The sequence below is a fragment of the Canis lupus genome, chromosome 6 (genome assembly GCF_003254725.2).
Source record: "Canis lupus dingo isolate Sandy chromosome 6, ASM325472v2, whole genome shotgun sequence".
Classification (NCBI taxonomy): Eukaryota; Metazoa; Chordata; class Mammalia; order Carnivora; family Canidae; genus Canis; species Canis lupus.
The window spans coordinates 50060607-50078940 of NC_064248.1; the positions used below are offsets into that span (position 1 = coordinate 50060607).

The following is an 18334-nucleotide window of genomic DNA, read 5'->3' on the forward strand; positions in this document are numbered from 1 at the left end:
ATTATCTTCCATCTATTTTATAAGAGTGGGTTTTAAATCTGCACTCAAAATTAAAACCTCCCCAAGGATAAAAATTTGTTGCTAATGAAGACAACTAAAAGAATTTGAAGCAGGCTCAGAAGGTAATTTAGAAGGAAGAGCTCCAAAGATACTCGGCAGCATTGTTCAAATAAGTGCATGGCTTCCTGATACGACTCCTTTGAAGATAAAAAACCTTTTTTTGGATGTGTAAGTTCAGGTACATTTGTTGAAGAAAAACAACATGTTGCTCTCTAGCTTTGTCATGTTTTTCTTTGTGTGTTAGAAGAATATATGACTTCATCAGTATCCCACTTTGTAAATTTCATAAGCAGCTCTTTTGAAAAGAAAAAAAACCCACTAACGAGGCAATGAGAGTGGGTCTTCATATCACTTCTGTGGATCAAATCTTGTCTTTAGGAACAAAAACTCTGATAACCTGTGAGTCTCTTCCACTGTATCTAAAGGCTGTAATTGAGCAAACATTGGTAATATTTTATTTTATTTTTTTAAAGATTTTTATTTAATTATTCATGAGAGATACAGAGAGAGAGAGGCGCAGAGACACAGGCAGAGGGAGAAGCAGGCTCCATGGCCGAGAGCCCGACGTGGGACTCGATCCCAGGTCTCCAGGATCAGGCCCTGGGCTGAAGGCGGCCCTAAATTGCTGAGCCACCAGGACTGCTCACTGGTAATATTTTAAATGTATTATGCCAAACATTTTGGTAAGTATTTTTTAGGCACTATCTCATTGAATCCCCATAATAACAAAGATGTTGCAATAATTTTCATTTTAGAAGAGAAAATGTAAGTTTAACTTAACTAACTAACTAATCTGAACTCTCACAACTAACGGAACCAGGGTTTGAACCCAAGCAATTTGAGTTCAGCCTCCATGCTCTTAGCAGACTCATGGCACCATTTTCCTGAGTGAGTAATTAGTCCAGCTTCTCACAACTTCCTTCACTGTCCCATCTATCATGAAAAACTGTGGCCAATTCTGGTCGACAACAAGAGTGGGGCTTCTCATTTTCGTTTCATTTTTAGTGTTGGTGTGTAATCACCCACCTCTCACTACGGGTAGTCCATAGAGAAGAATGCCTTAAGTACAAGAGCCGACGTGAACCTAGCAAGGCTTCTCCACCTTTGTCCACAGCCAGTTTGGACTGGTTGCACCTTGGGATTAGTAATAAGGGAAGGAAAGCTGTGGGTAGGGGCAGGGCATCTGAAGTGTTTTGGCAACACAAGGCTTCTAGAGGGTTGCTAAGGAATATCAATGTTTTGTCTCTCAGAGTTAATGTGATGCCTCCCTTATGTCAGTCTAGGTAATTAAGAAGATAATTTATGATGTTGTAGGCATGATTCTCTTTTAAGATAGAAGCCCTTTTTCCTCATAAAATATTCAACAGCAAGTTATTATCCTTTTGCCAAATTTCATAGGAACTTGTAAGAATTACTGAAAAATAAGATGGCAATAATTTAATTTTGTTAAGGCAAAATAAGTCAATCTTAAGTTGTATACCTAGCTCTATTGCTAGTGTATCAAAAGTTACCATAGCCCTCTAATTCCTTCCCACATTATCATGGAACAAGTAGATATAAAATACCACCTGCTTCCCAAAAATTTCCCAGAAACTTGAGTATCTTCACATAGACATCTGTTATAACCTGGCACATCAGATACTTATTAATTAATTCTTATGAATAACTTATATAGATGTTTACTTCTTTAATGTTCAACTAAGGAAGACTTCTGTTTAATGAACAGTTGCCTAGATATTTAACTGCCTGACTTAGAATATTTTAGCAGTTGACACCCACGAATTCTAATTCTGTATAAGGCTACTTCTTGATTATGTTGGGAATTAGTTTATTTATTTTGTGCAACTAGAAAGCTATTGTAACCATTCATGATTCAATGATATTATTGCAATCACGTACTTGATAAAGATAAGCACAATACTTGGGAGCGTATTTTAGAGATATGGATTAACGGGGATCTAATATTCTTTTTTTTAGGATCTAATATTCTTAAATGCTTGAATCTGTAAATAAGGTAGAACTGAAACTGAGTCATTTAATGATTAATTTATACAACACTGAGGTACTTATGTACAAATGCTGTGTTCAAGGTGTTGTGCAATGTTTAAAAATTATTCAGAAGTAGATACTTTCATCAAGAAATTTACATTCTTGGGCAGCCCGGGTGGCTCAGTGGTTTAGCACCGCCTTCAGCCCAGGGCATGATCTTGGAGACCCAGGGTCGAGTCTTGCGTCGGGCTCCCTGCATGGAGCCTGCTTCTCCCTCTGCCTGTGTCTCTGCCTATCTCTCTCTCTCTGTGTCTCTCATGAATAAATAAATAAAATCTTAAAAAAAAAGAAATTTACATTCTCATAGAGAAAGAAAACCATCCTCGTAATTATATAGTCTAAGAAAGTGATAAATGTCATTCCTGAGGCACAAAAGAAAGTTCTTTGAGATTTGAGGGGAGATAGGAAGCAGTTGTATCTAGCTGATGTGGGTGGGAGAGGCTCTGACATAGCATTTGAGTAGAGTATGTTAGTTGCTGGGGAGCAGGCGAGTGGGGAGAAAGGGTATTGAAGTTACAGGCTCCATGTGAGCAAAAACCTGGAAGCAGAAAATTGGGACATTATTTAGAACAGCGATTCTGGAATCCTAGTTGCCACACGAGTAGGGGAAATAAAATAGGGAAAACAGGATGAGAATTAGTCTTCAATAAAAAAAATTCTGGATGGCAGGACAAGGGGTTTGGAATTTACTATGTATTGGGATGGAAAGCAAGGGAAAGTGTTGAGAGAATTAATAGAGCTAAAACCATGTTTTAAGAAATTTAATGTAGCCTAACTGTGTAATAGACATTGAAGGAGGAACACTTGAATGGGGGATGATCAGTTAGGCTATGAGTCATACATAACACCAAGAGAGCTTGAGCAAGGGGTAGCAAAGGGTGGGGATGTCAGAGATACAAGGAGTTAAAATTGGTAGGACTTGGCAACTGGTGATGTGTATGTGGGAGAGGAAGGGGCCAAATGTGAGTACAGGGCTTTTATGCTTAGGTAAAGCAGAATTGCCAAGAGACACAAGAAATTCAGGAGAAGAAAGAAAGAATTTGGTAGGGGAGATTATGGATTCACACTAAGTTTGAGGTGTCTTTGGGACAACCAGATGGAGTTATTTGGTGGGCAGGTGAAACACTGGTTGGAGAGAGATGAGGGGTCAGAGCTAGAGATAAGGTTGTGTGAGTTTCAGAAGGAATGGCTGAAGTCAGAAGACTGTTAGAACATGACTGCGGACATGTTTATGAAAAGAGGAGAGCTAAGGACAGATCCTTCATGAAGCACCTACATTGAAGGGGTACAAGAGGAAGGGAATCCATATGGCATTTTATTTTGGGGTCAATCAGATATTATTTATAATAGAACTTGGCAACAGAATTAGGCTAATTCGATTAGTCAAATTGTTTCAGATTCATTCTGCTAGAAGCTTATCTTAAAATTTCATGACTAGCTTTGCTGACATTTTCATTGCTTGAGATCTCCAAAGAACAGTAAAAGCAGCTGCTTATTTGTATCTAAGTACTACCAGCAATACAGAACTTCTTGGTGATGTGCAAATAACAGTAACCTGGAAAGAAAGGGATGTGCTAACACACTATTTCTAGGAAAGAATCCCGGGCATAGTTGGAGGTTTACTAGATTTCATTGAAACTAGGTTTCTAAAATTCTTGAAAACTTCTTAAAAAAAAAAAAATTCTTAGAAAAGGGACAAGCATTTCAAGAGGGAAGACAGACCTCGAAGCCTGGGCAGTTTAGAAGTGGAAACATGGCTACACAATTACAGATGATCTCAGGTAAGAAGAAAAGAGCACTACTATAAGCAAAACCAAACCAAATAGTTTGGTATCACTGGGAGCTCTCCAATGAGCTCATGAAACCAAGAATGAAGATAAACAGGTGGTACCTACCTGTAACAGTGTAAATAAAGGTAAAAAAAAAATTCAGGGGATGTCAAGACGAGAAGCATGTGAAAAACACGGAGGGCACAAAAAGCATGAGTGTATAGATAATTATATATACTTGTTATGTTGAGAGCAGAAAGGTAAAGGCAATCATTGGACAACTGAGATACGCGGTATTATAGCAACATGATGAAAATAGAACTATTCCATTTTTATTTTGCTTCCATATTTTTGACTAAGGAGAATAATCCTTAATCTTGGAGAGGGTAGGACAAGTAAGTTTAAAAGAAAATTGAAGCACAAGAGGAAATAGAGCACTGAAGACAGAGCTGCTCATATTCTGATGGGTTTCATTTCAGAGAGTAGAAAAATTTATCGACATGACAGAAAAGTATCATTATTATTTTTAGAGAGAGAGTGAGCAGGGAGGGGGAGGGGAGGGGAGGGAGAGAATCTTAAGCAGCCTCCACGCCCAGCCTTGAGGTGGGGCTCGATCTCACGACCCTGAGATCATGACCTGAGCGCAAATCGAGAGTCCCACGCTCAACATGCTGAACCACCCAAGCGCCTGAACGTAACAGAAAATTATTGTCAAGTAACCTTGGAATCTTGAGTGAAAAGTTCTCCAAAGCCTGAAAGTGGCAAATGCCCCCATTTTTGGAAGAGGAACTAAGGGGAATCATGAATATTTAAAGACTGGTGAATTTCCTGGTTAATCTCTGGCAGTCATAGAATGAATTATTAAACAATGTTGTATTTAAACGAACAATGTCTAGGAGATAACATTCGTTGATCAAAAATGAAGCTTTTAAAACTACCTTTATTTCTTTCTCTTAATCTTCCTAGATCTGCAGGTGATGAAGATTCTGGTGGTTGCAACAATAGCTAACATTTACTGGGAACTTTTTGTGAGTCAGGAACTATTCAAGTGCTGAAATGTATCAACTCATTTAATCTTTCCCCAATGTCTCTGAAATAGGGACCACGTTTATCCCCACTAGGTAGGTGAGGAAATTGAGAAATGAAGATATCTAGATCGTGGGAATTCAGTATACCTTTGTTTTAGCATGGCTTTGGATGAAGTTTCTTATTTTTTTCTTTCAGAAATTTGTGTAAATTCAAACAGGAAAAAAAAATAGTTGAAAGTGATTGTCTTAACATTAAAAAAAGAACAATGCCCTGTAAGAAGAGAGAAAACTAAAATTAAACCATAAACAAATAAACATAAATGTATTGAGGTAACTTTCTGACTCAGAATTTTGAGGGTGAAGTAAGGGTGGGCTGGAAGATTTATTGTTAGAAACTGCTCCAGGTAACTTTAGAGAATAGCTAGTTTTAGGAGTCAATGAATAAAATATGACCAAATCAAGATTTTGAAATACCTTGTCTATTAGGAATGCTGGATCCCAATTATTGCTTTTTTTTCTTACTAAATGTAAATTATGGAAGTTTGTAGAATGTGTTAATTGTAGAGGATTAAAAAAATCCAGACAACTTTAAAGAAAAAGATAAAATCTCTTTAGATTTCCCACTGCTTTAGAATTAACTACTGTCCATGTTTCGGTGCATTTTATTCCATTCTTTGTTCAGTACACCCAAACCATATTGTGTACCCTTTATGAACACACGTGCAAACCACACGAGGGGTCCCCACTCAGTTCTGCGTTCCATCTTTTGTGCTGAATATTGTATCATGAGCATTTATTTTATTAAATCTTATTAATTAAAATATTAAATTTTATTCAGGACGTCGTAATTTGCTTAATGAGTCTCTTTGCCTGTCCCTTAGGCTGTTTGAATCTTTTGCTATTCTAAGTAGTTGTGTGATGAAGTTCCTTATATGTAAATTTCCTCTTTCCTCTGATTATTTCTTCAAGACAGGTCCATAGAAGTTAGTTATGTAGGAGTAGGGATGTTTTAAAAATTCTTAGTAGAGAGTGCTAAAAAGACTTCAATGCAAAGCTGTTTTAACTTCTATGTCTCCGTAAGTGTCCATCACCTCACCCTTACTGATTATGAATGTTGCAAGTGAAAGATCCTTTATCAATGTCAATAAGGCAAATAGTACCTTATTTTAATGTCTTAATGAGATTTCTGAGATTAGTGTGGTCAAATATAATTCATAATTTTCTCAGCTATCTTATCAATTATTTTTTAAATTGCCTGTTTGTGATGTCTACCCATTTTTCTGTAAAATCTATTAATTACTTATCAATGTGTAAGAGCTCTTTGAATTAGGAATAGTAACCTTTTGTTTGTCATGTTAGTTGCAAATAATTTTCTTATTTGTCTTTCAACTTTATTTAGGTTGTGTTTAGAAGTACTGAAAGTGTTTTTTTCTCTATTGCCTTGGTGTTTTTAATATCTTTATCATCTGAGATACAGTAATTGTTCAGTCATATTTTCTTCCAATTTCCTAAATATTTTTTTAAAGCCTCTATAATCCAGCTAAATTGATTTGGTTTATGGTAAGTACTAAGGATCTAATATTTTTTTCCTAAATTTTTGGCTAATCTGAAGCTTTATCAAAGAATTCCTTCCTATTGATTTACTTTGTAAAAATCTGTTCATTTTATCATTTACTGACTTTTATCATTTACTACTTTTTTATGTACATTAGGGTCTGGTTCTGGATAACCTGCATAGTTTCTTTAATTATTGGTTTTGGCACTCATATTACATAGCTTAGATAATGCGCCGATGAGGTAAATGAACATTTTATTGGTCAAGTTTTCCTTTATTGCTCTTGCCCAAAACGTCTTAATTAGTAGCAGTAATTTTTTTTTCACTTGGACTTTGGAGTTGTTTAGTTAAATTCCTATAGAAACGAAATTGAAAACCTAAGCAATTCCTTATCCATCTTAGTCCCCACCAAACAAAAAACCCAAACAAGCAAACATCCAACCAAACAAAAAACCACATATCCTGATAGAATTTTAAGTTACTCCTAATAGTAATGATCATTATCCAGAGATAATCACAGATCAATACTGTTACATATGATTTATATCTGCATGATATATTACAGCTCATATAAAATTGGAAGTGTGTTTTTACATATTAGTCTGACTTATTTTTTAAATATATCATGAATATAATGTCATATCATTAGTCTTCCAAATTATTTTTAATGGATGCCCATTATTCCATTACATGTAATATATACATATATATTATATATGTACATACACACATTGCCCTTATTTACTCAGCTAAATTTCTGTTTTTAGGCACTGAGTTTGCATCCATTTTCGTAATATAAGAAATGATTTTGCTATGTTATGAACATCTTAGGAACGCATATTTCAGTGCAACTCTTGTTTTTCTTTAGTAGAAGTTGCTTGTTAATGAAATTCTAAGACAAAGGATAAAACTATTTTTGAGTTTTCTTTTACCAATTGCCAAATTGTCCCGTTTAGCAATTTCACATTGCCCTCAGCAGTGAACAAGAAAGCCTTCTTAGAGGATTTTATTGGAATTGCATTAAACATAAAATAAATTTGGAAAAGCATGACAACTTTTTTGTATTCAGGCTTCACTTCAAGGAATGTTGTGCTTCCCCAGACACATATATTGCTCAGTAGTTTCATTATATAAATTCTGTGTATTTCCTTACCTTAGTGGGTATAAAAATGTAAAAGTTTTTTGTATAAATCTGCATATTCCCTAAGTAGGAATACTTTTAGCTTTTAACAGTTTTTTAAAAAACTTTATAGCCATTAGGAATGAGTTATTTTCCCATTACATTTTCTGACTAATCATTGCTTTTTCAGAAAGCTATAAATTTTTGTGTATCTGGCTACTGAGTTTTCAAGTTAATGTTTATTCTAACACTGAAGCTGAGGCCCAGAGAGTTTGTTAATTTCCCCAAGTCGCATTGCTGGTCCAGTGTTGGAATTGATATTGAACTTAATTTTCTATAACTCTATGAATGATGCTTTTTATACCACCCCTCATCCCTTCTCAAGCTTGTCAGTAGAAATACAGCTCCCCAAACAACTGATGTTATAGCACTAAGCCCTCTGCATGGGTCAGAGTGTTCTGTTCCACTTTGAGCACCAAATTTTAAGAGTGACACTGACATTTCAAAGTGTCTAGAGTGAGCCTGTGGTATGAGCAGTGATTGAATTCAAGAAAATAAAGCCGTATGGCTTCACTGGCTGGAGTCATGATGAATGGGTGGGACTTGAAAGAAACTAGATTCTGGCATGGTATATCACAACTCTTAACACAGATGGCTGTTCTCAAATGGAAGAGGGTATTGGGGGAGGTATGGATACACCTGATGTTGGAAGCTTGGAGGAGAAGCTGGGTGAGCATCTTTGGATCATGGCATAGTGAGGATGGGAATGTGGGTAGTCTTCTGTTAGAATGGGAAATCTCTAGGTTTTCTCTTGGTTCTATGATTATTTCTTCATTTTTGTTCTCAGAACCTGAATTCTTAAATAATCTATGGGAATTGGATGTGGTTATCACTACTGTTTATGGAGTGAATTAAAAAAGCACACATTTTCCAAACCTCCTTTATCCAGTAACGTAGTCTTCTTTCCTAGCCTGACAAATTCTGACACATCTCAAAATACAACTCAGTTTGTGTGCTACTCGTTTATTCTTTTGTCTGTCCTTTCTTGTTTGTTCTAATGCATAGTGACAAAACAAAACAAGGATAAAGAACAAACACAAAACAAATCCCTGAATAATCAAGGGGTGATGATAAACTTGGTTGTGGTCTTCAGTGAAAAAAATCTTTTCAGCTTGATGGTATTCATTTGTTTACTCACTCATGATGGTTTTGTGTGTGTGTGTGTGTGTGTGTGTGTGTGTGTGTGCCCATCCCAACTAGTGTTGAACTCCGTGCTGGGGAGCTGTGTGAGTTGCAGTGATGTCCCTGCCTTAAGAAATCCTGGCTGGAGGGAGGAGACCATGTAATGGAAGTGGATGGGAAGAAGGTGGTAAAGACTTAGAGTATGCTCTGGGAAATGATGCTGCCCTGTTGAAGCAATTACAAATGCTTCTGAAATGGCATCACATTTTCTTTTCTCACCTCTACTCCCCGGGGACTGGAGAAAGCAGAGGAGATCGTAATGGCTGAAGGAATGGTTTGGGTTAGAAAATGTGGTTAAGTGAAGCAGAACTTCCACAGATTCTTCTCTTTGCTCCACTTCAAACTCTATTAAGGGTGAACCACAGAGGAAGTTCTAAATGGGGTGAGGTTTGTGGTTTTGATGTTTTCTTAGAATTTACTGTGATGCTGTGGTCAGAGAGTCTGACAAGCAGAAGAATTGACTTGAGTTGTGCCATTTAACTAATCCCTTAACTTCATGGTCTTAGGTATCCTACCTACACAAGAGAGATGGTGACATCTGCTTTTGCAAATACTCATAGGATATTTGGACAAGTGAGATACGGATGTGAAAGTTTTATCTATCTATCTATCTATCTATCTATCTATCATCTATCTATCTATTTATCTATCATCTATCTATGTATAATATATAAATTTTAAAACCTAAGTGTCATGTAAGAATAGGTGCTGGGGGATCCCTGTGGTTCAGCAGTTTAGCGCCGCCTTCCACCCAGGGCATGATCCTGGAGCCCTGGAATCAAGTCCCACATCAGGCTCCCTGTATGGAGCCTGCTTCTCCCTCTGCCTGTGTCTCTGCCTCTCTCTCTCTCTGTGTCTCTCACATATTATTTATTAATAAATAAATAAGAAATCTTAAAAAAAGAATAGGTGCTGGTATTATTGTTATTAATCTTGGAATTCTTTGATAAGAGATATCCCTTATGTTCTAGGCCCGTGAGCATAGGTTGATTCTGAGTAGCAGTTGTAGCTCATTTTAATATGTTACACCCTTCCGTCAATCACACGTGGAAAACTGGGTGCTTAGGACAGGAACCATTTTTTAATTTCCATTCAGAGCTTGGTTCCATGTCTTCAAGGGCTTGACTGAATCCACTCAGTCACTGGGGTTTTATGGAAAAATTGTAAATAGAGATCTCACTCAAACTGCTCCTACTGTGTCTTAGGAGAGTAGACATCCCACAGGGTTCCTAGTGAGGGAACTTGCTGAGGCAGTAAGTTGTTAGGGAGCCTCTTCCCAACATGCCATCACTGTCGCTGAAATGAGTTAAAATATTTGTATTTTAAGAGAAGCTAGGTAGTTTGAGACTGGAGATGAGGAAGTGGAAGCCCTGTTTGAGTTTTAGCCAAAATATGCTGCACTTGTTTACACTCTAATTAGACTTCAGTGCTTAGACTCTGATTTATTTCAGTCAGAGGTTTGTAAAGAAGCAGCTTTTGTTTTTTAACCATCCGGTAATATTTAGAAAGTTCCTGGGGATCCTTGTCAGTAGAGGTCTTTGCAAAGTAGCATTATCATTCTGTGGCACACTGGAAAAACCTCGCCCTGTTATCAAAAAGCAGTTTCCTTAATAACTATCAAAATTATTATACCTCATCACATGCTCTCCTTTGTGGGTGGGCTGTTATGCTTGGCAAAGAAATGTGGTACAGCACATTTTGTTTGAAGAAATCCTTCCCTCGCTGGAAGAAACATGCAATCTCAGTATGGCACTGTGGAAAATTGTGCAGAGGCTTTATTGTTTGAATATTCTAGCACAAGACTTCTTTATTTAGGAGATTCCTACACCTCCATGTACCATTGTTATGTGAATGTCTTTAGATTCTCACGACAAATTAGAAGTTCTTCCTGCAACTCTCTTAACCAGGAGGTACTTTGGAACAGTGGTGCCTTATGTGTTCTTCTAGCCATTATTATTTTAAGAAGTCCTTAGAACTCTTAATAATTCAATGATCCAAACACACGTGAGGTTATACTATTAGTAAAGATCCAGGCTACTTGCTCTCATTTCCACTCTCCCGTCTGTACCGGTAGAATGAATCACGGCTGGCCTGGAAGCAGAAGCAGGACTGGTCTCCTGGGCAGGTGACCTGTGAAGACATACTTGGCACCACGCTGGAAAGGGTCCAGCACTTCATTTAATGCTGTGCTGTTGCCATGTTGATATTTCGAATGCTTTTTGAACAAGTATCCCCACATTTTCATTGTGTACTGGCCCCATAAGTTATATAGCAGATCCTGCCTTGAGGCCATCAACTGTCTTATTAACGGCTGGAAGATCCCAGATAGTGACAAAAAGGGCACAAGATGAAGTGCAGTGTGTGGTGACAGGCAACGCATGCTGAAGAAATAACTAGAACCTGGGTGTGTTTGTCATTGTTTGAATATTGGTCTTTGTATGGGGTAGATTTCTGTTTTGTGCAAAGAATTTGCTGCCTCCCCAATTCCCATGTTTACAAGTCTAGAAAAAATTCTTTGGGAGTGGAAAGAAATAGGGAGTGGATCTCGGGAAATGTGAGAGCTCCTTATTATTTTGCGTCACGAGCAGCTTTGGCGGGCAAATCTGGCTCTGTTGCTCAGATTCCAGTGTCAGGACTTTATATGGCTCTCTTCCAAATGGGAGTCAGTTCTAGGCAGGTGCTTGTTGTTGTGATTATTACTGTTGTCTAAATTTTGACAGAGCTCACCTCCTTCACATCTATGCTTAAGTGTCACCCTCTCTGTGAGGTCCATCCTGCCAACACCACTATGATCCACCCCCCCTCCCCCACTCCCAGCCTCCTCCTGATTCCTCTTAGTTCACTTCTTTTCATTTAAATATATAAGGCTTGGCACATGGTTGGTGCTCAATAACCATTAATTGAATAAAGGAATGAGGGAATGAGTTGATAGCGCACATTCCTAATAATTAAAGATAAACCTTGATGGGAATAAAAATGTTACCTTTATTCTTATCCCTTTACTCCCCAGCTGGGTCTGTTCTCTGAAAAAATTGATTCTCGTTCTCAGAATTCTCCTAGGGTCAGCTGCCAAACAGTGGTATTTTTATGATCTCTGGCCAGTTTAAGGTCTAGGAATTTTCTATGTCTGTATGTCCCCATGTTATTAGGAACAGTATTTTCTAAGGTCATAGTGGGAAACGAGAAAAGATAATGTGTTCCTCGTGGAGGAGGAAGGATGTCAAGAGCTTATGGAATATTACTAATCCTAAAGTGATCTTTCTATTTCTTTGGGGAATTCATCTGGTCTTTTCACTGGTTTTACTGTGGGCCAAATTTCCTTCTAGAGAAGAGTTTTGTGGGGAGAACTGTCAGTCCTTCATTTCACTCTTCCTGAGGATGTGGGAAATATTGGTGTCATATATTCCAGTAACATTAAAAGTGAATTTCAAATTACCAGTCTACTTTAATAGCTCTTCTTTTGTATAAAAACTGACTATTCGGGCAGCCCAGGTGGCTCAGTGGTTTAGCGCTGCCTTTGGCCCAGGGCGTGAGCCTGGAGACCAGGGATCGAGCCTCACCTCGGGCTCCGCGCATGGAGCCTGCTTCTCCCTCTGCCTGGGTCTCTGCTTCTCTCTCTCTCTCATGAGTAAATAAATAAAATCTTTAAAAAACAACTATTCATTAAAATATGTACTAATTCGAAAAGAGTCTCAAGATACTTTTCATCTAGTCAACTTGAAGCAGCCCTGTTTTTGAGTAACAGCTGAAAACTGAACTCTTTGGCTAAGAGATACTTCGACGATTAATTCAGTGAAGGAAGAGCTGGTACTTGGATAAGGTAATAAAAGGAAAACGTGAGAATAAGTGTACAAAACAGAATCCATATTTGGTGTACCCAAACTGATATACTGTCTTTTAAATAATCATTTCTGTGTACTTTCATAATTTTTTTCTTTATTCTCTTTGACTCTTTGGGAAGACTTCTGACAATATAACATTCAATTTAGTGATGTGAGAAATGAATGACACAATTACAGTATTAGTTTTCAGTCTGAGAGCCTAAATGCCACATTGCATCTCCTTGTTGGGTTTAATCTATTTTTTTAGAGAAACAGGTCATAATTAGAAGTTATACGTTTCAAAAGCATTGTCTTTGGAAAAGACCGGTACTTGGTTCTGTCAAGTTATAGACACAGACAGATATTTGTTTTTTTGACTCCTTGCAATGGAAATAATGACTGCTTGGACACTCAAAACCAGGTAATATAAATATGAAGGTGAAGATCAGGAAATGGAGGAGCACATTTTAATATAAAAATCAAATAGATCTGGGAGTGTAAGAAGTTTGTTTTGCTGTGTTTGGGTACACTGAAAAAGTAATGATTTTGTTTCTGAACTATACAAACATTGTTTCAGTGTAAGGAAATAGGAGGAAAACAGTCAAAATGAGAAGACTGTGGCTGAGTTTTAGTTTAGGTCAGAGATTTTGAAGATTTTTAGTACTTCCCAAATGAAACAGTCCCAGCGAATTCTCTGGATACTGTCTGTTTTCATTTTCTCAGGGGAGATAGGAAGGGGTGAGGTAGCTTCCTGGTAAAGCAAGGGTGGAGAAAGCTGGCATCTCCCGGGGTGTCTAGCAGATGAGTGGATGTGTTGTTTCCATGGACACACCACTGATCCATTTTCCCCTCTAGGTTGTGACAAATGTGATTGGGCTTAGCCTGGTGAGGTGGAGGCCAGTGTAAATTTATTCCCATAAACTTTTTTCCCATTCCCCCCCCCCCCCTCCAGTAATCTTCATAGAAACATACTACTTCCAAGAGAGAATTACTTTGTGATCTTATTTTGGAGATTTGCTTAATTCCTTCTAATGGGATATGTTCAGGCTAATGGAATAATTCAAACAGTAGGTGTGTGTGTGTGTGTGTGTGTGTGTGTGTGTGTGTATGTGTGTTAATCATCAGAAAAAGCATACCCCAGTATATTCAGGAACCTTACTCTCCTGCCTGCTTGTAAGGTGTCATATGCCTCTTGTTCTACCTCTATTTGCATCTGGAACCCTCTGCGAAAACTCCTAGGCTTCCTGAGTAACTGCATGCAGTCATAGCTTTAGACCTTGTGCGGGCTCAGTAGTAGTTATAAGGTGCCCTGGAGCTAATGAGGGCTTTAATAAGTGTGTGCTACAATTTCCAGAAGGAAAATGGAGAAGGGGTGCTTGTTGTGTATTTTACCAGCTACATGACTTAGTTTAGTAAATTAGGAGGTAGAAGCAAAGGTCCGGCCTGTGCCCACACAACTCACACAGTGTAATAAAGTAACCTTTAAACAACAGCTGTAATGCAAAAGGCCCATGCCAAAAACAACAGAGCAGAGCCCAGTTCCTGTCCCTTAAAGCCTGACAGCTGAAACGGTGGCTGAGTTTAAAGACCAAAAAAAAAAAAAAAAAAAAAAAAGAAAGAAAAAGAAAAAGAAAGAAAAAGAAAAAGAGAAAAGAACAACACAAAACAAACAATAGTCCAAAGCAGAGTTTTCTGAAGACAGGAAAATGTACTAGTTAGAAGTTAGACATTTCAAAAGCATTGTCTTATGGAAAAGTGCCAGCCTTTATTGATGGACTTCTGGCCTCTGGTTCCTTACTATTGGCTGAGAAAATGTTTCAACTTATTGAATCCTTTCTGGGTGGAACTAAAGGCATTGTATCCATTTAGTCAAAATTCTAAATTTGGATTAGCATTATTATTTATGCTGGGGGAATTAGAAGAGCAGAGAATAAAATCCTCCTACCCACCCTGATTTAGCATCCGTTTTTAAAAAGTCCTCATTTCTTCCTGACAGCTAATGTCAGTGGCAGAAAATACTGAGAAACTGGGATGCGGATTTCCAAGTTTTTAAAAAATCATTTCACAAATTGTAGCTAATCGTAAATGACTGTGCCACAGACTTCCAGGTTACTGCCAAATACAGGATTTTAGAAAATTAAAAAAAAAAAAAAAGCTGGGTCACTTAAGGAAAGTAGTTTATTTCTTGCCTTGATTCTTTCCCGGAACAAACATTTAAAAAAAAAAAAATGCACTCTTTTCCTTCCCGGCATTAACGAGATATTTTCCCAAATCCATCGCATCGCATGCACCGCGTTCCTTCATCGGGATCTTACTCAGTTTATGACTCTGCTGAAAACCGATATCTAAGAATTAATCTGATACGTGCTTTCAGCTACTTTTGTCTTGCTTGATGCTTAGTCTAAGTACCACCACGTTCATTCTGATCTGTGAGCTCCCCGGAGCCTACCGCCCCGCTGCCAATAAAAAGTTTCTAGTTGTTTCATTTCTTCTCAGCCCCCCCCCCCCGCCGCGCCCGCCCCTTTTACAAGACTGTCACTTTCTGGTGCATTATTCACGGTTTTAAAAAGTTTCTAAGTCCAGGATCTGGTTTTTCGTCTCCCCGCCCGGCAAAGACCAGCTGAAGGAAGAGCCCTGCACTCTGGGGCCGAGAAGGTGGGTGACAGCGACCCCCCCCCCCGGTGCCCCTTCAGACGTGGGCTCGCTCGGGCGGGGCGCGGGGCGCGGGGGGCGCGGGGCGCGGGGGTCGGGGCGCGGCTCCCCGCGGGGTCCGCGGCAGCCCCGAGCAGCCGGGCGGGGCCGCGCTTACCGTGATGGCCTGGAGCCTCTCCCTCACCAGCGCGGCCTCGTCCATTGCGGCGCGTCGGGCGTCCGAGGCGGCGGCGCAGCAGAAGCTCCGCGAGGAGGCCGGGCCCCGAGGTGCCGCGGGCGGGCGGGCGGGGGCGGGGGCGGCGGCGGCACCTGCAGCGCGAGCGCGAGCGCGGGGCGGCGACTGGGGCGGTGCGCGGCCGCCGCTGCTTCGGGGCCGCTCGGGGCGGGGGGGTGCGCCCCCGGCCCCGGCCTCGCCCGCTCGTTGGTGTCCGGGGGCCTGCGCCGAGCTCCCCGGCGCCCGCCCCAGCTGCACCCCCCGCAGCCCGCCGGCCGCGGATCCGAGACTCTGCGGCGAGTTCAGAGCCTCGTCGGGAGGTGAGCGGACATCAGGTGGTCCGCGCCCGCCCCGCCCCGCCCCGCTCCCGGCCCCCGCCCGCGCCCGCGCCGCGGTTCCAGCGCTGCGGTCTTCAGGGTCAGGGAGCCACCGCCGCGGTGAACCCGCCGCTGCCCCCCCCTCCCCGCCCTCCTCTCCCCTCCTCTCCCCCCGCCCTCTTCCCCTCCTCTGTCCCCCGCCCTCCTCTCCCCCCCCCCCCCCGCCCTCCTCTCCCCTTCCTCTCCCCCTTCCTCTCCCCCCTCCTCTCTCCCCGCCCCTTTTACAAGATTGTCACTTTCTGGTGCACTCCTCTCCCCCCCTCCTCTCTCCCCTCCTCTCCCCCCTCCTCTCCCCCCTCCTCTTCCCCCTTCCTCTCCCCCCACCTCTCCGCCCTCCTCTCCCCCGTCCTCTTCCCCTTCCTCTCCCCCTTCCTCTCCCCCCACCTCTCCGCCCTCCTCTCCCCCCTCCTCTCCCCCCTCCTCTCCCTCCTCCTCTCCCCCCTTCCTCTCCCCCTCCTCTCCCCCCTCCTCTCCCCCCTCCTCTCCCCTTCCTCTCCCCCCTCCTCTCCTCCCTCCTCTTCTCCGCCCCCCTCCACCCCCAGCAGGGCTCAGTGTGCTTTAAGCCACAGGGACCACCGTCGGTTGTTTCTTGGCTGGGATTTGCCCGGGGCGCCGCTCTTTCTTGGACCTCATTCAGAAAAGCCACCCTGGGCTTTCAGGAGGTGCCCACTTTGACCTCACCAGTTGTGCGAGAGAAAGGAGCGGGCCTTTGAAAGTGTGAGCAGACATTCTGGGACTCCTGCAGCCTGACACCGTGTGGGTGTTCCCTTGCCCTTTAGAAAAAGAAAGTCAAGCCCAGTGAGACTCTTAGCAGAGGCTGGAGGCTTTACACTTGATTTTGTTTTCTTTCCTCCATGATTTCTTGGATTAAATTTTGATGTAGTAAACCATAGTTACCATCTATCCTGTCCTTATGTGTTTGGCTGCTATCGAGTGCCTTCCAATCAGCATTCAGCTGAACGGGTTAAAAGGAGAAGCCAAACAGTGACCAGATGGTTTAATTTCCTTCGCATTGTTGATCATAATAATAATGGCTAATATTTGTTGAGTACTGTCTACAGACAAATGCTTCACATACTATTTATGGTACAGGGTGCTGGAAGATAGATGCTATTATCCTCATTTTACAAATGAGGAAACTGAGGCTCAGAGCTGTAATTTGCCACATAGCTAATAATGGCAAACCCAGGATTGGCGGACTGACTTTACAATAGCCATTCATCGATGCCTACCCAGGAAATGGTGCAACGGAAGACACAGGCTGAAGGGTTGTGTCAGTCTTTGTGAGAAAGAGTAGGAACCCCAGCCTCCTCTTCTCTCTAGCTCCCAGAACGCTTACATCTGGATGCACACCCTTTTGACAGAATTCCTTGGGAATCCCTAGAGTAACTTAGTGGCCCTAGAGAGAAAAGATTTTTCCATGTTGTCACGTGGAGCTACACAACCACAGAGTGAAACCCACGTTTCAAGAGCCTGAAATCATACTTGGGAGTAGTTTGTCCTTGTTCATACACATACTCAAAGGAGACGGTTTGGGAAACTAAAGACTTGGAGGATTGATTAGGCATGGGCCAAGTTTGGTTGTTATTGGATGGGTATGTAAGCTTAAAAAAATCAAACCTTCAAAATTTTTGATTTTGTGTATGGAGGTCCTGGCTGAAATTAAATACAAGAGAGCGGTAGTGATAAATATCTCAGTCAGAATTGCAGATTTGCAGCCCAGAACACATGGGCACTTATCCAATTATTGGTCTGGATCTTTTCCTAAAAACAATTTACCACTCAGATCTCATTTCTGCTATGGGAAAACCCAAAGGTTTTCTAGTGTAGGGTAGGTTTGGATAAAATAAGAAGACCAGGGAATTTAGCAGGGAGCAGAGTTGTGACAACTGATTGGTATCATCATGTCTTTATTCATTTATTTAATTGATAATACTAATAGTTGCTAATATTTAAAAAGCATTTGTTAGTTATTTTTTCTGCACATGTCTTTTGGGTACTTATGTCACACATGGTGCTAGGTGTTTGGGATACAAGGATGAGCACAATTCCCGCTCTCTGGAATTTCTCTTCAGGTAGGCAATGAAATATAAACATAAGTAGCAAACAAAGTAGAATATGTAAGAAGATGATTAAGTTAGTTGGAGTCTTCTTCTTCTTTTTTTTAAGATTTTATTTATTCATGAGAGGCACACAGAGAGAGGCAGAGACACAGGCAGAGAGAGAAGCAGGATCCCCCCAGAGGGACCCAGGATCACACCCTGAGCCGAAGGCAGACGCTCAACCGCTGAGCCCCCCAGGCATCCTGTTAGTTGGAGTCTTCTGAGGAAACACTTGGCAAGATGAGCTAAAAGTATTAGATTTTATTAGGAGAATGACTCCCTGAGAGAAGATGAGGGAGGTAGGCAAAGGGGGCTGGAGTTGGAGTCTGGGAGAGTGGTCAGACT

At 41.0% G+C, this 18334-nt stretch overlaps 1 protein-coding gene and 1 long non-coding RNA gene across 3 annotated transcripts in view; one reads left to right on the forward strand and one right to left on the reverse strand.

Moving 5' to 3' along the window:
* PALMD (palmdelphin) overlaps positions 1-15964 on the reverse strand; it is a 49893-nt gene extending 33929 nt beyond the window's left edge. The window contains exon 1 of the mRNA XM_025417532.3: positions 15454-15964. Within this exon, the coding sequence (XP_025273317.1) occupies positions 15454-15498 (45 nt within the window). The 5' untranslated portion in view covers positions 15499-15964. The remainder of the gene's footprint in view (positions 1-15453) is intronic.
* The window catches only part of LOC112640790 (uncharacterized), a 115904-nt gene continuing 100158 nt past the window's right edge, over positions 2589-18334 (forward strand). For both annotated transcript variants that reach the window (XR_007411424.1, XR_003124233.3), the window contains exon 1: positions 2589-15299. This is a non-coding gene — a long non-coding RNA (uncharacterized LOC112640790). The remainder of the gene's footprint in view (positions 15300-18334) is intronic.